This window comes from Drosophila subpulchrella, chromosome 3R (genome assembly GCF_014743375.2).
Source record: "Drosophila subpulchrella strain 33 F10 #4 breed RU33 chromosome 3R, RU_Dsub_v1.1 Primary Assembly, whole genome shotgun sequence".
In the NCBI taxonomy this organism is placed as follows: Eukaryota; Metazoa; Arthropoda; class Insecta; order Diptera; family Drosophilidae; genus Drosophila; species Drosophila subpulchrella.
Window position 1 is genome coordinate 9,199,214 of NC_050609.1, and position 26,433 is coordinate 9,225,646.

At 40.2% G+C, this 26,433-nt stretch overlaps 4 protein-coding genes across 8 annotated transcripts in view; 2 read left to right on the forward strand and 2 right to left on the reverse strand.

Moving 5' to 3' along the window:
- Positions 1-4,264, reverse strand: part of LOC119551949 (coiled-coil domain-containing protein lobo) — a 30,632-nt gene extending 26,368 nt beyond the window's left edge. The window contains exons 1-2 of the mRNA XM_037861642.1: positions 3,734-4,264; positions 3,534-3,662 (exon numbers count right to left, since the gene is read on the reverse strand). Of these exons, the coding sequence (XP_037717570.1) occupies positions 3,534-3,662; positions 3,734-4,150 (546 nt within the window). The 5' untranslated portion in view covers positions 4,151-4,264. The remainder of the gene's footprint in view (positions 1-3,533; positions 3,663-3,733) is intronic.
- A 2,112-nt stretch (positions 4,265-6,376) lies between these two features.
- Positions 6,377-7,172, forward strand: LOC119563505. The gene is made up of 2 exons (XM_037876951.1): positions 6,377-6,555; positions 6,625-7,172. The coding sequence occupies exons 1-2, from the start codon at positions 6,399-6,401 to the stop codon at positions 7,170-7,172; spliced, it is 705 nt and encodes a 234-aa protein (XP_037732879.1). The 5' UTR covers positions 6,377-6,398.
- A 1,316-nt stretch (positions 7,173-8,488) lies between these two features.
- LOC119546703 (tyrosine kinase receptor Cad96Ca) lies at positions 8,489-19,937 on the reverse strand. The gene is made up of 11 exons (XM_037853186.1): positions 19,771-19,937; positions 18,542-18,722; positions 16,033-16,295; positions 15,151-15,957; positions 13,404-13,671; positions 12,503-12,591; positions 9,781-9,920; positions 9,599-9,704; positions 9,387-9,526; positions 9,184-9,325; positions 8,489-9,130 (listed from the first exon to the last, which is right to left on the reverse strand). The coding sequence occupies exons 2-11, from the start codon at positions 18,675-18,677 to the stop codon at positions 8,906-8,908; spliced, it is 2,316 nt and encodes a 771-aa protein (XP_037709114.1). The 5' UTR covers positions 18,678-18,722; positions 19,771-19,937; the 3' UTR covers positions 8,489-8,905.
- LOC119546675 lies at positions 10,723-26,424 on the forward strand. 5 transcript variants are annotated; one of them, XM_037853167.1, is made up of 6 exons: positions 10,723-10,992; positions 22,247-22,610; positions 22,672-22,783; positions 22,840-22,979; positions 23,247-24,471; positions 24,678-26,424. In XM_037853167.1, exons 2-6 carry the CDS (start codon positions 22,295-22,297, stop codon positions 25,789-25,791), a joined length of 2,907 nt encoding a protein of 968 aa, XP_037709095.1. In that variant the 5' UTR covers positions 10,723-10,992; positions 22,247-22,294; the 3' UTR covers positions 25,792-26,424. The 5 variants fall into 5 exon arrangements, with proteins under 5 accessions (XP_037709095.1, XP_037709086.1, XP_037709068.1 ...); XM_037853158.1 differs by lacking the exon at positions 10,723-10,992 and adding an exon at positions 20,192-20,333; XM_037853140.1 differs by lacking the exon at positions 10,723-10,992 and adding an exon at positions 20,462-20,890.
- Positions 26,425-26,433: the final 9 nt, after the last annotated feature.

Here is a 26,433-nt window from a genome sequence, read left to right on the forward strand (position 1 = left end):
TTAAATACATGTTCAATAAAAAATAATTAGATAATTTTTATGAAACTCTTAGAATTGTTGTTGTCTTTATTTATTCTTTGGGTATTTTCCAGGAACATATAAGGATTACTCTGAACTAGCAACAAATATGACCACATAATAATGCATGGGAATTCAAACAGCACTTCTAGACTCCATAACATTTGTTATTGGCTCCGGATTTAGACGTGGGATACCTCTAAGAATTTGTGGAGGAATCCTCTAATATTCTACATTACAAATTTTCTTTTAAACGAGGTTCCAAAATTTAACCCATTTTCATGTTGGAATTTTCCGTAATTCCAATGGATCTCAGATTGGTAACCCAAAACTGCACTTCTCGATTCCATAACTTTTGTTATTGGATTCCGATTCAGACGTGGGATACCTCTTTGAATTTGTGGAGGAATTATCTTATATTCTACATTAAAAATTATCTCTTGAACGAGGGTCCCAAATTAAACCCATTTTCATGTTCGATTTTTCCGTTATTCCAATACTTTTCAGAATAGGAACCCAAAACTGCACTTCTCCATTCCATAACTTTTGTTATTGGATTCCGATTTAGACGTGGGATACCTCTTTGAATTTGTGGAGGAATTATCTTATATTCTACATTAAAAATTATCTCTTGAACGAGGGTCCCAAATTTAACCCATTTTCATGTTCGATTTTTCCGTTATTCCAATACTTTTCAGAATAGGAACCCAAAACTGCACTTCTCGATTCCATAACTTTTGTTATTGGATTCCGATTTAGACGTGGGATACCTCTATGAATTTGTGGAGGAATTATCTTATATTTTACATTAAAAATTATCTCTTGAACGAGGGTCCCAAATTTAACCCATTTTCATGTTCGATTTTTCCGTTACTCCAATACTTTTCAGAATAGGAACCCAAAACTGCACTTCTCGGTGCCATAACTTTTGTTATTGGATTCTGATTTAGACGTGGGATACCTCTATGAATTTGTGGAGGAATTATCTTATATTTTACATTAAAAATTATCTCTTGAACGAGGGTCCCAAATTTAACCCATTTTCATGTTCGATTTTTCCGTTATTCCAATACTTTTCAGAATAGGAACCCAAAACTGCACTTCTCGATTCCATAACTTTTGTTATTGGATTCCGATTCAGACGTGGGATACCTCTTTGAATTTGTGGAGGAATTATCTTATATTCTACATTAAAAATTATCTCTTGAACGAGGGTCCCAAATTAAACCCATTTTCATGTTCGATTTTTCCGTTATTCCAATACTTTTCAGAATAGGAACCCAAAACTGCACTTCTCGATTCCATAACTTTTGTTATTGGATTCCGATTTAGACGTGGGATACCTCTTTGAATTTGTGGAGGAATTATCTTATATTCTACATTAAAAATTATCTCTTGAACGAGGGTCCCAAATTTAACCCATTTTCATGTTCGATTTTTCCGTTACTCCAATACTTTTCAGAATAGGAACCCAAAACTGCACTTCTCGATGCCATAACTTTTGTTATTGGATTCTGATTTAGACGTGGGATACCTCTATGAATTTGTGGAGGAATTATCTTATATTCTACATTAAAAATTATCTCTTGAACGAGGGTCCCAAATTTAACCCATTTTCATGTTCGATTTTTCCGTTATTCCAATACTTTTCAGAATAGGAACCCAAAACTGCACTTCTCGATTCCATAACTTTTGTTATTGGATTCCGATTTAGACGTGGGATACCTCTTTGAATTTGTGGAGGAATTATCTTATATTCTACATTAAAAATTATCTCCTGAACGAGGGTCCCAAATTTAACCCATTTTCATGTTCGATTTTTCCGTTATTCCAATACCTTTCAGAATAGGAACCCAAAACTGCACTTCTCGATTCCATAACTTTTGTTATTGGATTCCGATTTAGACGTGGGATACCTCTTTGAATTTGTGGAGGAATTATCTTATATTCTACATTAAAAATTATCTCTTGAACGAGGGTCCCAAATTTAACCCATTTTCATGTTCGATTTTTCCGTTACTCCAATACTTTTCAGAATAGGAACCCAAAACTGCACTTCTCGATGCCATAACTTTTGTTATTGGATTCTGATTTAGACGTGGGATACCTCTATGAATTTGTGGAGGAATTATCTTATATTCTACATTAAAAATTATCTCTTGAACGAGGGTCCCAAATTTAACCCATTTTCATGTTCGATTTTTCCGTTATTCCAATACTTTTCAGAATAGGAACCCAAAACTGCACTTCTCGATTCCATAACTTTTTTTATTGGATTCCGATTTAGACGTGGGATACCTCTTTGAATTTGTGGAGGAATTATCTTATATTCTACATTAAAAATTATCTCTTGAACGGGGGTCCCAAATTTAACCCATATTCATGTTCGATTTTTCCGTTATTCCAATACTTTTCAGAATAGGAACCCAAAACTGCACTTCTCGATTCCATAACTTTTGTTATTGGATTCCGATTTAGACGTGGGATACCTCTATGAATTTGTGGAGGAATTATCTTATATTCTACATTAAAAATTATCTCTTGAACGAGGGTCCCAAATTTAACCCATTTTCATGTTCGATTTTTCCGTTATTCCAATACTTTTCAGAATAGGAACCCAAAACTGCACTTCTTGATTCCTTAACTTTTGTTATTGGATTCCGATTTAGACGTGGGATACCTCTATGAATTTGTGAAGGAATCCTCTAATATTCTACATTAAAAATATTCTTTTAAACGAGGTTCCAAAATTTAACCCATTTTCATGTTCGAGTTTTCGGTAATTCCAATGGATCTTAGATTGGTAACCCAAAACTGCACTTCTAGATTCCATAACTTTTGTTATTGGATTCCGATTTTGACGTGGGATACCTCTAAGAACTTGTGGAGGAATCCTCTAATATTCTACATTAAAAATTATCTTTTAAAGGATGGTCGAAAATTTAACCCATTTTCATATTTATTTTTCCCGTAATTCCAAGACCTTTTAAGAACGGTAACCCGATACTGCACTTATAGATTCCATAACTTTTGTTATTGGATTCCGATTTAGACGTGCGATACCTCAATAAGTTTGTGGAGAAATGCTCTAGTATAGTACATAAAAAATTATCTTTTAAAAGAGGGTCCGAAATTTAACCCATTTTCATGTTAGATTTTTCCGTAATTCCTATACCTTTCATATCGGGAACCCAAATCTGCTCCTCTGGATTCCATAACTTCTAGTATTGGATTCCGATTTAGGCGTGGTATACCTCTATGAAATTGTGAAATCAAGAATTTAACCATGTTCGATTTTACCGTAATTCAAATAGTTTACAGATTGCTATCCCAAAACTGCCCTTCAAGGTTCCATAACTTTTGTTATTTAGATTTAGACGTGGGATACCTTTTTGAATTTCTGGAGGTATTCTCTAATATTCTTTATTAACCTACAGTAACTTATATTGTTTTTATGCCCTTAGAGCTCAGAAACACTGACAAAAATTGGCCTACATAAAAGCAGGCAAACTTACCAAATTAATTGGATCCTCTAGTGGTTCATACTGAATAAAATCGGCGACAAACTTGGCAATTTCCTCAACACTCGATATGAGTTGCGTGTAAATAAACGCCGTTGGCCTGATGGTGGTGCAAACAAATTTCTGGAATAAGGTTAAGAGAGGCAATTTATCGAAACATTAACATGTAACAAAGAATATGGGGAGGACTTTACCTGTACTTTGCATTCATTGGGCAAAGCCAAGACCATCGCTCGTCTCTTTGGGTAACTAAGAACCAATTGCTTCCGGAAATTCTCGGCGTAAAGGAGAAGCAAGCGCTCTTTGGGCGATAAGGTATAATATGAGGGGGGATAACACTGCGGACTGTTTTCAAACTCCTCGATTGTCTCAGGGAAAGACAAATCGATCTTCCCGATATTCAGCGCAGCTTCTCCTTCGGACAAACTAAATTCACTAGACCTCATTTCCTCCATTTCCGCCTCGTACTCCCCCTCCATTTCATCATCAAAGTCCGACTCCGTAACTTGTGAGCGCCTCGATTCGTCGATTTCTTTGAATTTGGCACTATGACGAGTCGGGTCGATGTTGCTGACCACCTTCTTGTACTTCTGGAATATTACTTTCGGCATTTTGGCGTGGTAACAGTTGTCGGCTACTCAATAATAAACAAGAACGTCGTTTCTATAACTACGATGTTTGTAGGAAATATATTTTCCAGTACGGCCAGTTGTGACAGAAAATAAATAGAGTGTTGTTGGGTAAATAAGTATAAAATGATGGGGGATAGTGAATAATATTTTTATAAAAATGTAAAACAATTAAAAGCTTTAAAGTTGTAATAAATGTAATGCATAATTGTTCCGATATGGTAGCAACTGTGAAGTTTTTAAATTACCACTTACGTTTTTCATGGCTTGTGTCTGTGGAAAATTCTTATTAGCGTGTTTGTTAGTTTCCGTTTCCGGTTCATGTCTTGGCCATCTCCTACTTTAGCAGCGGCACCTGGTGGTACTTTAAATAACTAGAAGGAAAAAAACACTGCTGCCAGACCGAAAAAAGAAGAGGTTTGCGCTACCAGACTGGGAGAAATATTTAACTCATATCCATGGAAGAGGAAGAACACTTGGCGCCTTAATTCGAAAATGTGGAGTTTTTTAGCTTTATAAATGTGACATGACAGAGCAGAAATGCAATTTGCGAGGCTCAATGCGGGGTTCGTTGCGAGGCTCATTGCTAGGCTCACTGTGAGACTCATTGCGAGGCTCATTTATTGGTTCATTTAGAGGTATTATTGTATTATTGCGATGCTAATAGCGAGGGTCGCTAGGCAAGGACAACCAAATAAAATGGCAAATTATTTATAAATCGTTTTTATACCATTGCTTTTGATTAAAAAGCTTGTAACGCATTACAGGAGACGCTTCTGGTGCTATATGATTCAGGATCACCAGCCAAGTGCAACCAGTATAACTCCGCATAAAGTTCACTTCCCATTAGTAGGTGGCACTCAGGTTATTAGACCAATCCTAGATTTTTACATAGGTAGATACCGCCAGGGTAATTCCAATGACGTTTTGACTTTGAATATGGTTAAAAGAGTAATGGGTATGTAATAATCGAGGTACTCAACTATAGTGTTCCTTCTTCTTTTCTATATTGAGTCTTAATGATGTGATGCCTAAAATCAATAAAATTTTCATTTAAAAGAGGAAACCAATTGAATTCGTCTGAAATTAAAGCTCGAAATGAATAACATATTTTTATATAATTAATTCAGAGATTGCGATTAATATTTTGTGGCTTCTAGAAGGTCTTTAAGATTTTAAAGTTTTGAACAGCTTCTTAAGATTTTCGAAAAGTGTGTTTCCTTATTTTTATGTTCTCTTATCTATAAGTTCACTTAGAAATCTTAAGCTAAAATACAGCTTTAAATTATTATTATTTATTAAAGTATTATTTTTAAAGTATTATTTAATAGGCAAATTTATGTTACATTACCAACATTTATACTTTTGAAAAGTATTCTATTTGAATTATTTATATTACGTAATTAGGCGTCGGACATTCGACACTCAAAGCCTGTCATTCGCAGATGGCAGTGGTGGCACATTTTTTGAGGACCAACCCCCTTGCTGCATGCACAGCAAATTGCATTTGCATTATTTATATTGCATCAATAAAACCCGCATTCAGGAATAATTAGCGAAAAACTTGTCGAGCAGCGGAGAGACCAGCGGATTGAGATCGGCGCAGTTGATCCGTTTATGGCTGGCGCTAGGATTTATTTGTACTTCCTTTCGCATTTGAAAGGCGAGCGTCTACCTGGTGCATCCGTACATTCATGAAACCATTTGGCGCTTTTAAGCGACTCAATTACGCACTTTGATTCCCACATTCGTCAGCAGTCGCCTGCAGTCGTTGGGTGTCGCCTGCATTGGTACCTTTCCCGCTCGTCCTGCGGCAGGAAGGACTCTCTACCTGGCCGGCGTCTGGTGCAAGATGCGTAAGCACTAATTTTTGTGTGCACTCAGTTTGCCGTTTAATTGCCGCGGCTCGCGCTAAGTGTTCCCTAGAAAAACAAAGAGCATCGCGGCGTTCAATCAAGCACATGTCGTCCTGTCTTGACTCCTTGTAGTCCTTATAGTCCCTGCCCAAGTAGTCCTTGCTCAGGCGCAGGCGCCCCGGATGTCTCGAGTGTCAAGCGCCTCTACTTTGCAGCCTTTGTCTGATTATCGCAGCCACGCAACGCTGATGTGCGGTTATGTCAATTAACGCGGATCAGCAGCAAAGAGGTTCTGGCTATATAAGAGGCAGCTCCTCGACGCTAAGGACATCACATTCAACTCACCCACCGAACGAAGCACATCGATCCTCAAAATGCAGTTGGCAAAAGCTATCATTCTGCTGCTGCTCACCATCCAGCACAGCTGCCTGGCCTTGTACATCAAGAACGTGGAGAAGAATCCCGCAAAGAATGGACTCAAAGACGACTGGGGAGTCTTTAAGAACACACTAGGACTAAGCCAAGAAAAAGGTAAATTGCTTAATAAAAAAAAAACATTTATAAACATTTTCTAACCTACATATCATTATCTCTCTTTAGTTGAACTGTTAAAGTCGCAGAAGGATCAACAGGGCACCAAGGAGCTGCTGAACCGCTTTATTTTGGAGAACCCCAAAGCTTTGCCCAAGGCCAAGAAACAACCCGACCAATTTCTGGCCCTCTACAGATCCATACTCAAGAAACTCACTGCCTCCAGGCGCATGCTGAAAACCTCACTCAACTTTGAGCTGGCCGACAAGCCCCGAAAGGAACTGAAAAGGCCACGGAGGAAGATCGCCGTCAAGATGGTTTCCGATATGCCATCGTGGAAAATCGAGAGTTTACTGAACTCTTTCTATCTGAAGCACGGAATCCCGAGGAACGCCGAAGAGCACGATTATCCCGACTTGGATATGGCCAGGGATATTGATTACGACTCTGATAATTTCTACGACGACGAAGGCGACGTGGAACTTACCGCCAAAACACGACAAAATACCGAATATGGATCGTTCCAGGATCTGATAATGCAGGCCAAGATGAACGAGTGGGAGCGAGAGAGCGAGGAAACCAAATTGCACAGCCCCGACAGCGATGACTATATTTAAATCCTCAAAATATACCCTAACCACTGGGATAGAGGGCTGTGCAATAGAGGTTCATATGCTGGCATTGGACTTATCTTTAGGTTAAAGTAGTTAATAATGCCAGAAGCGCGCTTTAATTCAAACAATATCGTACCACAATTTGTTTTATATTTATTAAGATAGCATAACTTTAATATTTTTTTAAAATCAAAATAATAAATAAAGTAACATGAAGTTACAATATGAAAGTATACAAACATGTTTTATTATGGGTATTTCGTGTCTACGAATTCGGAGTCCTTCATAATGCCAACCATATGCGCTTTCAAGCTTTTAATTTATCCTTATTTGCGCATGTCCTCTCAGTAAGAAAAGCTTTTTTTTGAGGGAAATGTTTAATAAGTTTTGATATTCGCATCTTAAATGTTTAAGTCCTTTAGTTTTAAAAATGGATTAATAAATATAACATGCTTTTTAATATTCTATAACTGTTTTATTTTTATTAAAATATCTCTTTCTTGTGATGAATTTACGATATACTATAGGGGACTATTATGTAAAACAGCTGATTCTTAAGTTTCGTTCTCTCCTTCAATGGATGCTTCTCTCTGGCAGCATGACAACAAATATTTCTATAATAAGCGGACATATGGTTTCACAATGGTTTATATCTTTCCCCACCAACATAAACACGTGCTTCAGAAGAGCGCACTCATGCGCCGTGTGGCACCGTAAATTCTTAGAAGATATAAAAGCCGTGTTCATTTGAACCCACAATTAGTCTGTTGCTGTTCCTTCTCGGTAATAAATAAAAATCCCATACTAAAAGAAAACATTACTTGTTGCCAATCCCAGTTTACGTAGTTTGCAAGGCAATTTTGTAGAGCTCTTAAACCCATCTTTACTTCCACAGCCTTAACTGCCGACCCAAATAATCCCTTTAATGTGATTTTGATGCCCAAACCACTTGTTGCATTTTATTTTCACAAGTATCCTTTGAAATAAATGCTTTGTCAGCATCAATGATCTTAAAGAAAAGAGTTAAATGCCCTAACAAAAATTAGTTTCTCAACGCAGAGCGCTGAAATCGATATATTTAATACGAATATGCAAAATTTTAGAATGCACGTCACGCAGTAAGACTTATAGGTATCAGCCTCGCCAGCTTTTGACGCCATTGGCATCATTTATGCACGTACTCTGTTTGCCGAAGCTGCAAAGTTTTCTACGGCAAAAAGTCTGTCGCAGCCTTCCATCAAAGTGAACATAAATAACCATGGGTCAAAGATTTTGTTCCAAGTTTGAGCTATTTTAAAGCCTTAAAGTGCACAAGAAAGTTTTTAAGTATAAATTTTAGTTTTATTTTCGCTTTAACAATAATATAAATTACATTCATAACTCTATACACGGGTGATAAATTAAAATACATAATACAAATCAAATAAATAAAACGTGAACGTGAATTATCTTACAATTGAAGAGGAATTTACAATTGCCTTTGAATTCTGGAGTATATGTTCAGTATTTCTCTTATCTGATGCTCAAAGATAGTGCTGAACAATTTGGTACTTAGACTTATCTGATATCCAGGAAGATACAGCTTGTTGTACACTTTGTTTTTGCTGTGTGATTCGTAATGGCAGTATAACCTTCTATACTCTCTTAATGAGCCAAGACTGGAATGGGATATCCCAAAGTCTTTTGGAGGTAATAAAGCTGATGGGGTTCAGGTTCAGTGCATAAGAAGGGCGGCCCTACAACTTTTCGCCACTAAGACTAACGATATTATAATAGTTGTGATCGGGAAACCGCTCCAGTTCTATGTAATCCATTTCCGTGTGCAGCAGTTTGTCGAGCATTTGGATTATTTCCGCAAACAGAGGACGCTCCTGAGGATCGTGTGACCAGCAATAGTACATTATATTGTAGAGCTCGCGGCGACAGTGCTCCGGCTTCTCCAAACGATATCCATCCCTCACCTGTTAAGAAATAATAATTTATTATATAAAAATGCATATACTAATATACAAACCTTCCGCATAACATCTGCTGCTGATATTCCCGGATAAGGCGTAGATCCTAGAGTCACGATTTCCCACATCAATATACCGAAGCTCCAGATATCTGATTTTACGGAGAATATATTGTCGTAAAGTGACTCAGTAGCCATCCATCTAAAAAATGTTATTATTGTTAAATATTGCTGACCATAGGAGTTATAGAAATCAATCCTACCTTATTGGCAGTTTTCCCTCGCTCTTCCTTTCATAAATCTTGGATGTGATTACATCTCGCGCGAATCCAAAGTCAGCCACTTTGCATGTGTGATCGTCGGTTATAAGGATATTCCGAGCAGCCAAGTCCCGATGAATAATCTGAAAAATAATTATTTATAAAATAGATAATACTATATATTTAGGAATATGTATTTTTTTGGATTAGCATACCCCTCGAGATGTTAGGTAGTCCATGCCCTTGGCTACTTGATACATGAAGGAAGTTAAGTCGCAGGAAGTCAGAACATTTGACTTTCCGTGGGTATTTCCATAGTGTCTTAAAAGAACAAGAGGATAAGTAAAACCAAAAGTTTACAATTAAATTCTTAAAAGTCTTATAATATGTTGCTTACCTTTCGGCGCGTGAGCTTCTCAAATAGGTTTGCAATTTGCCCCGATTTACGTACTCCAGAATCACAAAAGTGGGATCTTTATCCGTGCAGCAGCCCAACAAACGAACAACATTTATATGTGGTTCTAGAGATTTCATTACCTTAAAAAGCAAACCATAATTTGTTAATAAATGTTATAATTAAGCTGTTTCTATTATTTACGACAGCGATTGTCTTATTAGTTTAAGTGCTTCCCCCAATTTGTATCTCAAGAAACTCGTTTGTAATTTATTGCTCTATCAGGTTTCCTTGAGCAGCCCCAATTCATTGCAGTTAATAACTTGGTCCTTCCCTAATCCGCCCACTCCCATTTAAATCCAAACTTTGAGCAACCCAGGCCCCATCTCGAGGAGCAACAGAGCCCGGTAATTTTCCAGGTCTCTAACGCCTCCGCAATGGCAAAATGAAATGGGGGAAACTTGAGGGATGAGTCTGCAACCTAGCCGAGGGCCATTCATAATTTTTCATTGTTCTGAAAATTAAAGTGCAATTATTCTCGTTTCTGGGGGGCAATGGTAATCCGCAGAACATGATATACTGCCGCCACACAATGCTGCCGTTGCAGGACGACCGAAACCAAATGCGACTTTAATGATGAAGGACGCGACCCACACGGCGGCAACCCTAGAGTGGCTCCTTAGATTCAGATGCCTTTTCAGACTCACAGTCCATAGTACAGAGTACAGAGTCAGAGTCAGAGTCAGATTCTGATTACAGGGGGCAAGGCCAGGCCGAAAAGGTCTCGAACTCCGAAAGTTCCAGTGCGCAGGTCGAGAGTTGGGGGCTTCAGAGACTCAGAGGTTCCGAGAGATATATATACGATAGTTGCCCTCCAGGCGAGAGGATGCTGTGGTTTGTCAGTGTTTTTTTTTTGGTTTTTTTGTTGGCAGGAACAGCAACAGGAATCAGTTTGTTTCAAGGCGTCGGAGCGCACAGTTCGGATTGTATTTGGTATCCCGGAGAGGTGGTTCTTTCTCGTATTTTTGCAAGGCTGCGGGACGTTCCGACCAGTTCCTCGTGTTTACAGCCCGCAACTGCTGTCAAAACAGTTCCTGGAGTGCCATGTGGTGTATTGTGTGTGTGTGCTTTGAATAAATGCCCATCAGTGCCCCCAAATGCTGAACTCATTAGCTAGCCATCGACTTTTCTGCAAACCATCCGGCAAAAGCATAGGTAACCATAATGCATCCAAGTATAGTATGTAAATGCTAATCGATACCAGCTCTTGTGTCACTATCATTACGGGATTACCTTGGTTGTGGGGTCTGCTTGCTGTGAAATATCCATGGGGTCCTTGGGCCGAATAAATACATTGTCACTTCGGTTGTCATGACAACAACACACTCCTCTGATTGCCTCCTCGCCAGTATGCAAATGGCTGCAAGTGCTGAGGTCATTAAAGGACCCTACATAAATGCGTTCCGAACGAGGGACTACAATACAAATTTATTGATTCGCCCACGGAATGAATATATACATATATATATTTTTAGCCCTCTGATTACGGACAATTGTGCTCAGAGCAATTTGATTTACACAACAACTCCGCTTTTGAGCCCTGAAATGTATGTGTTTACATCGCACTTTTTAAAGCCACCCAGCCGACTGGATTTTTCGGAGTTCGCATATGTGTGAAAAGTCCACAAAAGATTCAGCACATTAAATATGCACGTCTGACACCGGGATACTTACAAGGGCATAAATTAATAATTTTGTCGCAGTATTTTTGGCGAACATAAATATGCAATACGTCCCGACAATATTGGAATTGGCATTTAGCCTACATCGTGCCATTATTCAAATTGCATTTCACATAGTTGTCCTGCACATGACTTTAAATTTAATTCGGGCAATCACTTTCTAATACGATTACCGTGTCCTTTGAAGTTCAAAGTGCACAAAAAACAAAGCTAATTAGCCAACAATAAGTACAATAAACTAGGGGACAACAAAATAAAAGAAAGGAAAAGAAAAGTGGAAAAGGCAACAGCAAACTTTAAATTAGAAAACTCCCCAATGGGGGACTTTTTGACAATTGCTAATGACGAAGACATTTACAGTGTTCACTCAAAAGAGTGGTCAAGAATTCCGGAAAAAGTAGGGATACAATAAGGTAACTTCCCAGCACTTAGGCCAAATTATTAGCCAAGAGGAGCAGGCTTTTTGGAGTTTACCTAAATACAGCTGCAATTGGCAACTACGTAGAACGAACTCCAACATTTTCGAAACTTCCTGGAAAGACACATAAGTAGACTCCTTTACGTTTTCATTAAAAAGCCAAACATTAAATCCAAACTCAAGGGGAATCCTGCCGAAGGAGCAGCAGCAGCAGGACCTTCGCCATGAAGCAGGAAAGAAATTCTTTCAAAACTTTTCAGCATCGTTAATTTTCAATTTACAAAACTTTTTCATCTAACCAGAAAAACCAACTCACAAGATTTGCCCAGCAGCCCTCCCAGTTTTCAGTTTTCAGTCGTCGAGTTAGCGGGTCTGTCAGAAGGTTTTTTCGGGGGACGGGAAAGCAAACCGATTGAATGAAAAGTGACAGAGGAAAAGGCAGCCGAGATACTTGGCAAACTTTGGATGTAACGATTTTGTCGGTATTTTGCATACCCTTTACGGATGACTTAAAAAATTGTAAATGCTAATTCGCAAGAATTGTGTGATTTCCCAATCGGCTTACCTCCAGTTCGGATAAGAGGTCCTTGCGATCCACTTCGGTGGCGCTTTCCTTAAGTGTCTTCACAGCCACTGTTGTAATGCCCTCGGAGTCTGTAAATAACATATTGATATTAATGAATTCATATTCATTCCAATGATAGTTATCTACTAAGAGCTTTAAGGAAACACACAGAACTTAGGCACTATTTACTCTTCTCATATTCATGGCATTCAATTTGGACTCAGGCTATTTTCATGCCTTTATATAAATCCAGAAATCACTTGCCTTTCGTTTTGTATGTCCGTTCTACGTGCTCATAAAAAATAGCTCTCAATGGGGAGCTCTGGAATGTGGTATATCGAGTGGGTGGTGGATGGTTACCCATCCTTCCACATGCACAATTTTGCACCACCTGAGCACTTGAATATGGGGCAACAACTGCCGGATTGCATGAGCCAGTAGCTTTGTGGAACTCCGCTGATTGAATGCACAATCTGCTCCATTTTTAATTCCTCTTGGCATCATGTCGAAATTGATGAAATTACTTTGTTGAAATTATGGTTTTTCTGGGTTTAAGGTCCTCACATTTTTAGATTTTTTTTAAAATGAACTTTGGTATACATATATAAGCCCAGGTGAAATTAATGAAATTACCTCCTTGAAATTATGCATTTAACAGATTGAAGTTCCTCACATTTTTAGAATTTAAAAATGAAATATTTGAAATATATGAAATGATATATATCATAAAGTATGTAATTCTCATTTATATTTTATAACTAATCTTGATGGATGAACCTTCAATCTATTCTATCTATTGGTATTCAAACTTGTATCTTATTTGTCCCAAAGGCAATGAGTTAACTTTCTTTGGCAAACCCCCTTATTCAATTGCGATTTCCCTCACTTAATTAAAACTTACCATTTATGTTGGTGGCCTCGCAGCGCCAAACTTGTCCGAATGCTCCTTCGCCCAATATATTGAAGAACTTCAATCGGTACCTGGGGAATTCCCAGTGGTCGCCGTTGGCCTCTCCGGCGAAACCATTTTCCGCTGGGCCGGAACTTCCTGCTCCGCCTGCCACGCAGCCAGGACCCAAGTTGGATCCCGGCTCACCTGTCCCAGGACTGGCCACTCCCGCGGAGGACTCGCCCCCGTTTGTGACACCTGTTGACAACTGCGATGTTGCCTTTGAGCGACAGCATTGTTAATTTCCACATCGATGGTGGTGTTTGCAGTGTCCAAGTAAGGGGAAGTGCCGTCGTTGTTGATATTTTTGACGGGTTTTCAGGTTTCAGGAATAAAAGATAGAACACATTGATTAGCTGTGATCCAGATCTGCTTGTCATTACGTTTAAATGGTGACGGGCATAAAATCCAGGATAAAGTTGGATTGGCAGACTAACATGTTATGTCATTAATATAAAAACTGGGCATCACATAATAAATAAAGTAATAACAATAACTTTTAATTAAACTAAATTGAAAGATATTTCCTTTTACATAAAAAACTTCTACCCCTAATAAATTACCTTATTTATTCAACGCATAAAATTCACTGTCATAACATAGTACGCAATTCGGAATTCAAAATAAACCCGCCTGTCAGCACCATAGGTTGTCAAAATTTTACGCGCGGATTGGTTATGCGGAATGTTGATGACGCGAGAGCCTGCCGAAGTTTTGGCATTCGCTGTCAATAAATGGGAATCGAGTGAAAGGACATTCCCGGCAGTCAGGACCTAAGCTCGCATGCAGCTGCACTGAGCTACTTTTTCCTGTCAATTACACTGCCGCTGTGCTGTGGCCACTGCGGGTGACAGGACCAAAGGACGAGGGACGAGGGAGTCCTGCTCTGCGGAGGCGTTGAGTGAGCCAACTGAGGTTGAAATCTCTGCTCGAGTAGCTGTCGATTAGGGACTCCGGGCTCTAAGCCGCAATCACCCCCAAAAGGGGCCAAAATCGATCGATATTTGCATAAGCTTTTGTGCATCGCTCACTAATTTTATGCAATCATTTCAAAAGGACCTTCTGTGAAATATGAATTCACGATTGGAATGCCCTGGCTTAAATTCCTGGCAATGCTGCAAAAATTTAGATGCTCTATAGCGAAAAGGAAAAATTTAATTAATCTGATTATACGGATTCTCTCAAAACGACTATGATTATCATATGTACATATTCTTCTGAATAGTTACTTTTAAAGTCTAAAAATATTTATACTTAGTTCTTTCATTTCTCTTAGATAAAATAAGAACATGATAACAACTAGTAATTGCAAATATTATTAGGAAAATCACAAATCCCTTAGTGAGCCCCTTCATTTATCCTGGATAATCTTAGAATTTGATTATAACTAATGAATAAATCTTGAGTTTTTGTTAAGTCAGATTCTTTAAATAAATCGGAGAATACTTATTTTTAAAGTCAAAATAATTAAATTTTCAATTATCTTGTATAATAAGAAAGTGATTAAAGCAAATGAATACAACTTTGGTGTATGGTGTATAAATTCAGATTCTTCCATTTGGTATAAGAAAATCCCCAGAGTTATGCATCACCATAGCTGTAGAGGGTACACCCTACTCAATCTACCCCATTTGACAAATACCACTGGGAGATTAGTGGATAGAGTGGGGTTCCTTAAGATTAGTTCCATTGCACTCACAATGCCCAGCTGCTGATCCCGTTCCCAGGGAACATAGCGATTGGCAAAGGCCACGGGTCCCTGCCACTGCTGCATGACCATCGAGTTGCGGCTGTCGTCGGTCAGCGTGCTGCTCAGCTGGCTCTGGTTGGACTTCTTGGCCAGCTCCTCCTTCTCCTTGGACTTCTTGAGGGTCCTGCTGATGGCGCACAGTCGTCGGCGGCACAAGTACGCCAACAGCACTGCGATGGCTGCAAAGAATCCACCTACAGTGACCACAATCGGAATTGTGCCGGACTTGAGTGAGAAAACGGTGGTGATGGGACTGGTGTTATTATTATGGCCGGCACTCGGTGTCGTCTCCGTGGGGATTCCCTCGACCCTCGTCGAATTATTGCCAGTTATCGGCGTCAGTTTGGTGCGACTCTTTGGAGTGGTGGAGCTGGTCCTGATCGCCGTAGTGGGTGTCATCCCATCATCATTCGTTGCCGCCGTCTCCTCGGCACTTTCCCCGCCTGGTTCTGGTCCCGGAATATTCGGCGGTGGCGGTGGGTAGAAGTTGCCGAATGGCTGCTGACCGAATATATTGTTCTGGGGCACCGGTGGATAGCCACCTGGCCGGCTGTTTGGTAGGCCATTCCGGATGGACTGGACACCGGGCAGCTGGTCGAAACGCGGCAGAAACTGCGATACCACGTTTGAAATCGATGTCTGCGGTCGGTAGCCAGAGCTGTTCTCCCTCTCACCCAAAATATTGATGAAAACCTCATTTTTCGCCGTATATAGGCCATCCGTGACAGTTATATAGATGAGAAAATTCTGACCGGCCTAGAAAAGAAGCGAAATTCATTGTAATAAAAAGATGCAATACAAAAAAAAGATATATGTATTCTTTTGACTTACCCTTCCCGCCAAACTTTCGTTGAGGGTGACAACTCCTGTCTCCCTATCGATTTGAAAGGGTATTTTCTCCGGTGGACTAGGGCCATTTCCACCTCCAGGTGGCAGGCTAAAGCGAGGTTCGATTCCAAATATCAGATCATCGCCATCCGGATCCTCCGCCCGCACTCGATCTATTATCTGACCGACTTTCTCAGTCTCCGAAATTCGCCAGTTGCGCTCGCGGACATATAGAATCGGAGGTGCATTTTGATCGTGGGCCTCAGCTGCAAGTTTATATACATAAATTGAGAATTAATTGTTTAAAATGCAGTTTTATAACATGTCCATTAACAACAGGTTGTTGTACATAAGACAGATTCTCTGATGCTACAGTACCGGTTTACAAAATATATAAGTATATCGACCTGTAGAAATATCTACATACATTCATTATATTCGAGTAAACATTGTAAATAAAGGTTCTCAAAGTTTTTATAAAGCTATGTATAACAAAATTTTTAAATATAATATGTTTTATTACCATAAAGTTTATAAGGAGGAACCAGTCCAAAACATTGACGTCATTGTCTTTTTGAAAACAACTTTTTTGATAATATCACACGTGAAGTTACAATAAGAGATAATGAAACTGAGGTTTTGAACCACTTCTGCCCTAATATCTATATTATTTAATTCCCTGTTCTGTTTTTCCCACGAGAAACTCCAAAACAAAAACGTGATATCATTTAAAGATGGCGTGTGTGTTTGTTAAGACATTAGCTTGTTTTGTAATCTCAGAGCAACCGCTTATTAAATCCAGCCAATGGCGACGAAACCCATGACGACAGAGCGATTAATTGGTTAAGGCAACGACTTTGCCTGCATTTCCATGGGCCAACAGTTGGCAGCCAAGTTCATTCAGATATTCCGAGTGCCAGCTATCGACCCGGATGTCTCCCACTTGGGAGCCCCGCTTTGAACGAGTGCCAAAGGCAGACAAAGGCTACCACTTTTTTTTTTGGGAGGAGGCCAGCAGTTGCAACATCTGGGGAAAAATAGTTTTTCTAGTGAGTAACGAATAACGAATATCTCAATATCGGTTCATTGTCCACCGAGAATGTCCGTGAAATATTCGCATATTCAGTTGATTTCTTTGCGCTCCATAAGTCAACCATAAGCATCATTCAATGGACCTAAGCGACGTGACGTGATAACCGGTTGGGTTGTTTAGCTGTTTGCCTGTTTGCACTTGTACATATCTCTTCTGCTTCTGCTTCTGCTGGCGCTCGACCTTCAGATACAAATGCGCACACATGTAACGAATACGTATACGTGATAAATGGCTATATGGGCTATATGTCTGTAGCCCAGAGAACGGCTAAAGGAGAGTCTTTTCTTATTTTCAATATTTTTTTCCCTTTTTTTCCTTATTTTTTGGGTAAGAGCGTGTCTGACGGCTTGGCTTAAGTGAGCAGAATGTTTTTGCTCTGCGGATTGCGTGGCCAAACAGGTCTGAGGTCTTGGATGGAACACGCTCTCAGGCGGATTTAACTTTGTCCGCGTGTAAGCCCATCCACATCCAGATATACACGACTGCGATATATTACGATGCTCGGCGAAATGTTCCATTTCACTTAAATATTGCACAATATGCTGATGAGACATGTGCGTGAGTGTGAATTCCAGCCTGACAGCGGTATTAATAAGGCGAATTATAAATGGTCTAAATTTGTGATGAAATATCGTACGAAAACTTTTCACACGGAATTAGCACTGAGTTTCATTAACACTGATAAGCCTATTGAAAATATAAGGTTTTTCTACCATATTTGTAATACATTTTCACATCACCCAATTAGTATTGCAGTAAAGAAATACAATTATTGACCTAATGTATGGGTATAATTATATATAGTGATCTTTAATTGTTTGATATATAGGATTCTCATTAAAAACATTAAACAATGTTTCCCACGGAAAGTATTTTATCGAATGTATTAACGAAACTGAAAAACTGGTTTATTGTCATCAGATACCCAATTGAAATTCTAAAATCTAATTGAATACTCAAGCGTTTAATTGGGGTTTATTTCAGATGAAAATAATTTCAATCTATTTCCGGGCCATTAGCTAAATTAAGAGTTCAAACACCGGGAATTAAACGCCTTCGATGAAATGGCTTCTACCAAGCTGATGAAACATTCACGGTCAAGGCTGAATGTACTGGAGCTCGGTTCCATTTATTTTTCTCGCCCACGGGGACAAATGGACCATTGTGGGACTTCAAGAGCGATTCGCATTGTTTTGGTTTTAGGTACCAATTACGCATCGGTGTTGTGGTCATTAACATGTTTTGCCATCAAGATAGGCGGAGACTATTGACCCGGTACCCTCATATTTACCTAATGATATTTTCTAGATGAATCTTACGGATAAGCAAGATAGCCATCCTTAGGGGCTCATTGTTTATTATTGATTATAATTATTATGTGTACTTTTCTATAAACAAGGATGGCTCTTAAACACTCACCTTCTTGTGAAATCAGGGAAACCGCTGTGGCTGTCACCACAAAAAGCGTTAACAGCAAGCTTCTCCTCCGCCAGGAAAGTAATTGTTTTCTGCAGTGTATTATCCGACTTTCGTGGTTGTGATGGTGATAAACCATTGCGCAATCAACCGCCTAAACGGCAGCCTGCCAGATGTCCGAGGACTGAGACAAGGTGATGAAAGTTTAATTAAAAACGGCGGTTCACTGTGGTAAAATAAAAACGAATGACATATGTGTGGATGCGTGGGCGTTCATGGTGTCCGTATCCTGCAGATTCCAGCGTAGGAATGTGTTTTATTAAATTAACCAAGAGCAGACAGGCCACCTTTCTTTATTTTCTTATATCCCGGAAATATTAAAAACACAATGCCATTCCCAACTGGTTGCAGTGAACCGGGATATGATTGTTGAAATATTTGAGTGAAGGGCACACATCACACGCTCAACTAAAAGAAAATATAACTTAAGACGCTGCGCGTCATGAAGCGGGTCGGCGATTTCTCTTTTTTGACGTATACGGACGGCATCGGGTGCATGGCGCAATAGCAAAACAAACTGGGCAACCGAGCACAGCCCCAATATTTGAACAGCGGCGGTCAACATTTTAGGAGTGTTACCTCGCCTTTACAATGATATTACCGAATATATTATTACCAAAGGAAACACAAAATTAATTCGTGTTTCATAATATTTTAAATGGTTAATATATCATTTTTTTGAGAAAGCTTTAAATATTTTACATTATGGATAGTTTTGAACGTTCTGTAAAATATATAATGTTTTAAAAAATAATTTCGATTTAATATTTAATGACTTGGTTTTGTATCTCCGTCACTATATTATTTTGCCCGCAATTGTTTATGTACACTCTCGCATAGTTTAAGATCGCACCGAAAGAGATAGATAGATAAAATCGAAAGAGAGAGGGAATGGGAACGCATAGCGTTGTACCGACTTTAGTGTATTTAAATAATTTATAAAGACGTTGGGAAGCCAACGAAAACTCCAGCTTAAGGTGTGTTTGCACTTTATAAGGAGATCGCGAAACCCTAGCTGATAATTGAATTATATCAATATCGGCCTTAAGCCAGGGAAAGAGGCTACTCAAATATGCTAATGATCAATTTCGCACGCATCTTTTTTGTTGGTAACACTGAGTCACCTCTTTGCACATTATTAAAATTTGATTTTCATTTCCAGCTATTATTACTTTTATTTTAGGGTGGGATTTAGAGCTGAATTTCACATATATAGATTGTTCACAAAGCCACTGAAACTGGTATCCATAAACTTTCACGGGCGGCGTATGGGGTGATCCCAGAGCGGGACTTGAACGGCGATGCGTTTAGCCACTCGGCGGACTGAAAACTGAAGCTTTAGACTGTGTCCCAGCCCAGTGCCAAAGACTTCGCCCCATACGATCCCCCGAGTTATACGCTCTCTGTCTCTCGAAAACGAAAAACTTGTTTAGTAGCCGTAGGAAACGAACTTGAACTTGCTCTCTTGTGGATCGTATTTTTTCAAAGCCTCTCTCGTCGCTCTCCGAAAGAATTATGTTTGGAATCCACAGACTAATATTAACTTAGTTATCAGTAGCAAGTGCTAGTTCATTCGGTATTTGTAGTCAAATAAGACGCATAGGTGCCTATTGATAAGAATAATTAGCGTGTTAACGAGTTAGGTGTTTATTTAATTGATATAGTAAAAAGTAATCTATTAATACTAGCGTTTATTTTAAATGTTGCAACCTTACTAATTAGTGACAAGCATTGAGTAAGTATTTTTAACAACCTTTCTATTGCAATTCTAATCCACAAGAGGGATCCTATAATGGCTATGCCTATGTTATAAAAAAACCAAGATTTATATTATTTCCTTTTATATTTGTTATTCATTAAATCCAGGTCTAATTGCATGTACATGTTATAAAGTATTTATTTCAAGCTCACATCGCTTTTGCTTTGGGATTTCCCCCATTTTCGCAGAAACAATGGAGCTTTGTGCACAAACCCATTTATTAATCAAAGCCGGTATCTGTTTTACGACTATCCAATATCAGCGGTCGATTGCAGTAGCAGCGTCGCCAATGACAACGCCGAGGAAGTTCCAAAACAAGTCAACAAAGCTTTTCCGCGACAGCTTATTTACCTAAGTGCCAGCATACTTATTTATTTACCCAAATGCATCGTAAACTTGAATGCGTCACGCGGATTTTCCCCGCGGACCAGTGCTAACCAAAAAAAGTATAAGACCTCTCCCAAGACCCATTCACAAGTCTCTGCCATTTCGAAACCTGCATTCTGCGAAAAATATAAACAAAACAAAACCAGGTAAGCTGAGCTCATTTGTTCAGTCTATTGCTGACCGGCTGAGTGGGTGGTATGTCATTGTTCAGCAAGCATAATATTTGATATGTATTTGCCTATCTACGCACAATTAAGGAGGCATTTAACCTATCAACATTATAGCAAAGGTATGAGTCTTGAAATTGAGATGCACTTTGCATAATTATTCAAAGCTTAAACGCCACTTGGCTTGAATGAATCACTAAATATTCGAGAGAAAAGCTGAATGGTTGTGTGCACTATTGTTTCAACACATATTAAAACTGGGTTTAAGTTAAGTTGCCTCTCAATTCAAATGAATTTGAGTGCCATTGAAATATAAATATAAATTATGCTACAAAAATCACATAACCTAATATAAAAGAATACCCCAATGACTGAGCCCATAGCCAACTGATAAGCTCATACATGTTTCTACAACGATTCGATAAGAAAACTGAGTGGCACTGATAAGACTCTAGGTCAAAAACGAATTCAATAAACAAAAATAAGAGGCGTCAGTTGTGTCGCGTCTCTCTGGCTGAAAACTCATACGTTTGCTAATTAAAAGCTCTCTCAAACCCACATATATATTATACGTCCATTTACCTCATAAACAATAATAAATTCGGGCGCATTTTGTGCTCGTTTAGTGCATACAAAATTGTAAATAAATACTATCAGTGTTTGAGACTGCAACTGGTTCCATTGTGTAAATCAAACCTAAAGATTAAAGGGGATTACTTTATGTTTAATATATTCGTATACCTTAAAATATGCGGCTGAATATCAATTGTGAGTAAAAGGTAAACCCCCATTTTAATCCAACGAATCCAACAGTCTGGTCGAGATAGCTCTTGAGTCTTCTGGGGCTACAAGTCGGCCATAAATTATAGTAGGTGTTAGCCAACAATGCACAGTTCAGGCCCAGCGTCACCGCATCGAATGCAGAAGTTTTTTATTTCGGTTTTTGCCGGACAACTTCCACAGCACCGACAACCGACTCCACACATTGGTTTTGGCCGCGCCACATAAATGGGCCGGAATTCGGCATTTTTGCGAACGGTGCAGTTTACTTGCACCAGCATACGAAAAGCCTTTATGTCTGTACTTGTGCCAAAAACTTTGGGTGTGGGAATATGTACATTTATGCTCATCCGTAGGCCCAGCATTTTGTGTGTGTGTTCTTGTCCGTGGATTCAAAACCACGGCCTCTATAGGGCTATGGCAGGCTTGCTCCTGGAAATGGCACGCGAAATAAAAACAAATTACCCAATCGAAAGTTTGGTCTTTAAATCATACATAATGCCTTTGAAAGTTGATACTAAATTTAAATTAAAGTATACCTATTTATTTTTCCAGGAGTTACAAATACTTATATCGGATATAAATTAAGTTACGCAGGTCAGGATGATTCAGATACTGATACATCGTCCCAACTGCAGTCCTCTAGTGGTGTTCATGCTACTACTAATCGATCACCGACTTATTGTGGACTCAAGTGTTCCAGTACTGCAAAATCCCTCAGATGAATACACCAAGTATGTGCCGATCGAGGAGATGAAATTGCCAGAGGATCAGGAACTGGTTGTTCGACTGCCCTCAAACTCACTGCTCAAATACACATCCTACAAGGATGTATCCATCTTACATTTTGATGTTCCACCCGATTCCCGAACTGCTTACTTCACATTCAAAGCGTTCGAGGATCCCAAAAGTGCCTTTCGTTAGTATAACATAAAAAAAATCAAAATGGTAAACATTATATAGCAACTATTATTTTCCAGAACGAAAGTGTAAGCCCAAGGATGTCACGCTGCATCTGAAGGCGAGCAGTTACCCAGTTATAAGTCCTGAAAATATAACCTTTCCAAAAAACTTCTTTACCACGGATCAGAGGTAGATGGAATATGAGATGTAGGATTATAAATATACCAAAATTAAATTACTTTCAGATTCAAGGTCTATGATCTGCAGTTTTTATCTGACGAGCAACAGCAGCGTATTACTATAGATGGTCCTCATATAGGCAACTGGTTTGCGGTGGCATTTGTGAGCTGGTCAGATCCGAACAATGACCGCATTGAACAACAAGGTAAAGTTACTCTAAAGTCATAACTTTGTTGCTAAAAAAATTTACGGATATTATAAAATATGCAAATATTTATTGACACCCCTGCATGATAGAAACAAAATACGACAAAAGGGTTTGAAATGTTTTAGCTATTCCTTTGATATTGGCAAAATATGACTTTGTTACCCCAGAGATAAAAACATTTTGAATATGCAAAAACACCGATTGGGATTATTTGGCTTTGTGCTTAGTCCCATGAATATTTATGAATTTCATTTTTGTTTGCAGGACTCTCAGCCTCATGTGACACACTGTTGTCCGCCGAGATGTCCGTGTCCCGATTCCGTCCGATTATCATAAACAATGGTCAGGAGCATCAGGACAATTTGACTAGTATTGTTTTTCCTGAGCTGATTGCAGCCAATGGAACCAATACCAGGGAAGGACTCAACACATCCAGAGCACTGCGCTCCATTCCGCCCAAGCAGCAGAAACAGAAGCCGGCATCTGTAGTCAAATCCCAACCCTTGGATGAGGGGGAATTCAGCCGAGCAGCTCAATTTCAAAATGTCACGGAAAACCACAACAGCACACCGACCGCAAACAATGAAATCATTTACAGATTCTATGTGCCAGACGATATAGGCGATGCTACGGCCCGGATAATATTCGACCAAGTGTGCGACGACTGTCCGGCGGTGGGCTTCCATGTGCGGGCCAATGGATACCCGCTGGGCGGCTCGGATCAGAGTCACGGTCACGGCACCATCATCCGGCCAAACCAGACCACGGAAATCACAATTCCGTTCGGCGTGCAGCCAAATGAATGGCACTATGCCCTGTTGACCTTTGACAACGGAGCGGATGAATCGGAAATAGGCACTGATACAAATCACAGTCTATCATATGCCCTGCAAATTTATTATATAACAGAAGAGCCGGCTAGCCTGTTGCAAAAACAGAAGGGTGTGCTGAACACTACCAACAGTTCCAGTCCTAATCCCTGGGAGCCAACCAAGTTCCGCCAAATGAACTTTTACTCGCTGCTGCGGCAAACGTACCGCGAATTCTTTATGTTCGACTACGATCTCCGTCCGGATGTAAATGGCACGGTGCCCGAAACACTTAATCTTACGGCTCAAACGCATTCAGGCTTCTCTTTTGACCTGGGCGAGGTTTCGGACATCGGTGGGACCCTGACCTTCGCCATTTCCATGAAGGAGGCTCACAGGGCCAGCTTGAGGATGAGTCTGCCTACACAGTCACCGGATCTTGGTGGCATCCTGGCCGAGAGGCTGATCGGTGATCCTAAGGAGGAGGTAGTGCCCGCCGTCACGACATCCAGTAACCAGAGCATGCAGATTGTTGTCTGCATGCAGCTGGGTGAGCCGGGAAAGCCGGAATATCCGGACAAATGCCGCTATGGACAGCGGCTGATGCAGGCCTCCATTGTTATAAACCACACGGAGAGCATGGGTCTGGTCCACGTTCCCTTCCCAGAGAGCGGGCGATGGTGAGTTTATTAGTTCTTAAAGTTTACCTCTTATACGGATAGTGACAGGGATATGTACATAGTTACGGACAGAGATACAGAGAGAAATACAGATAGAGATACGGACAGATATGCGGACAGATAGGAAAATACTGCTCTATTGGATCGTAAATTCTTCTTGTACCCATTCTAAACTACAAGAATTAGTTAATGATCCCATCCCGCAGGTATGTGACCATGGGCTTGTTCTGTCATGGCTCCGGAACCGCTCGAGTCTCCATAATGGAGAGCGTAAAGGAGTTTATCAGGAAGCACCAGGATATGTTGGCGGATATGCGTCCCCCATGTGATTGTGCGGAGTCCGTACCCCGCTATGCCGCCTGCTTGAAATCTCCCGATTGCCTAGAGGCGATGAACGAAACCGAGACTCTAAAAGTGAAGGAGTGCATTATGGACGACAAGTGCAGCAGCAATTTCAAGCAGATGACGCAACTCTTCGTGGAGCACCACAAGGCGGCCATGGAGCAACATGTGGCGGTGGAGAACTGCAACACCTCGGTAGTTTTCTCGGTTTCCTCCAGTCCCTGTGTGGCTGGTAGATGTGGCCGCTTCGGGAGATGCTATCACTACATGTCCGGCGGATTCGTCTTCTCTACATGCGTCTGCTCGAAGGGCTATCGCGGATGGGATTGCACCGAGGACTCACAGGTTCCCACCAACATGTCCATCCTGTTGGCCACACTGCTGCTCACACTGAGCAACCTGCTCTTTTTCCCGAGCATCTACATGGCGGTCAAGAGGCGGTATTACACCGAAGGCGTCATCTACTTCTTCGCCATGTTCTTCTCGATCTTCTACCACGCTTGCGATGCTGGCGAGGATGAGTACAGCTTTTGCCTGGTGAAGATCGGGGTGCTGCAGTTCTGCGACTTCTACTGCGGTTTGCTGAGCATCTGGGTCACTCTGGTGGCCATGGCCCATATCCGGTCGGAGTTCGTCTCGCTGCTGCACATGTTCGGAGCCATCCTACTGGCCTTTGGCACAGAGCTGAACAAACAGAGTTTGTGGGTGTTTTTGGCCCCAGCTCTAACGGGGATCTGCCTAATCTCGACCAGCTGGGGGCTACGATGCACCAAGTCCCGCAAGCTGTTCCCCTCGCGGCGGTACCTGTCCGTGTGGCTACCCTTTGGACTGACCCTCGTGGTCGCCGGCCTGGTGTGCTATGCCTTCCTGCAGACCAAGCAGAACTACCACATCGTCCACTCCATCTGGCACATGGTCATGGCCTTGAGCATCCTGTGCCTGCTGCCCTCCAGAAAGTCCTTCCTGCCGAAGTGCTAGCACGCGGGGTACACTTCCCACGCCAGGGAGCTCCTCCTGGCTCAGGATCAGGAGTTCCACATGTGAGAAGGGTGACCTCGTGGCTGGAAACTGGTGACTCGATAGCTTTCCCTCGCTTCCCAGGGGAACAACAACGTTACAGGACCTAATCTAGTATGGTAGAATAAACCCTATTTTAGTTTGTACATAATAATACTCATAGAAGTAGTTGCTAAACTAAAAGGATCTTGGAATTGATCAACTGAGCACTGAATGTTCACTAAATGGATGCACGGATAAATAGATGGATACAGTTACTTAATCGTTATGATGTTTGTTTACCTATCCTTTGCCATACAAATCTATGCACTAAACATTAACATACTAGAATCTATTTCAACAGCCTTATTAAATTTAATGAAAGCAAGCATGGAAATGTGTATCCAATAAATTATAGTGTATATAAATACTTGTTGTTAGATAAATCGCAGACTGTAAGATTAGCTAATAAATAGGACCTAATCTAAAATATTGTCTGCACTTATGTAAAGTAATCAATTTATTGATATTCAAATTGAGGCAATTGATAAACGAAAATCGATTTGTGTTTTGTGGAAAACGTTAAAAAAATTTATGAATTTATACTTTACCAATAAAAAAGAT

Excerpts from the sequence above, each read along its gene's own strand:
- LOC119563505 (XM_037876951.1), top strand. The coding sequence starts at position 6,399 with ATGCAGTTGGCAAAAGCTATCATTCTGCTGCTGCTCACCATCCAGCAC. Across the intron at positions 6,556-6,624 it reads AGGACTAAGCCAAGAAAAAG|TTGAACTGTTAAAGTCGCAG; the intron begins GTAAATTGCTTA and ends ATCTCTCTTTAG.
- LOC119546703 (XM_037853186.1), bottom strand. The coding sequence starts at position 18,677 with ATGGTTTATCACCATCACAACCACGAAAGTCGGATAATACACTGCAGA. Across the intron at positions 16,296-18,541 it reads TTCCCTGATTTCACAAGAAG|CTGAGGCCCACGATCAAAAT; the intron begins GTGAGTGTTTAA and ends ATAAACTTGCAG. Across the intron at positions 13,672-15,150 it reads GGGATCAGCAGCTGGGCATT|GCAACATCGCAGTTGTCAAC; the intron begins GTGAGTGCAATG and ends TGTCGCTCAAAG.
- LOC119546675 (XM_037853167.1), top strand. The coding sequence starts at position 22,295 with ATGATTCAGATACTGATACATCGTCCCAACTGCAGTCCTCTAGTGGTG. Across the intron at positions 22,980-23,246 it reads TGACCGCATTGAACAACAAG|GACTCTCAGCCTCATGTGAC; the intron begins GTAAAGTTACTC and ends TTTTGTTTGCAG. Across the intron at positions 24,472-24,677 it reads TTCCCAGAGAGCGGGCGATG|GTATGTGACCATGGGCTTGT; the intron begins GTGAGTTTATTA and ends CCCATCCCGCAG.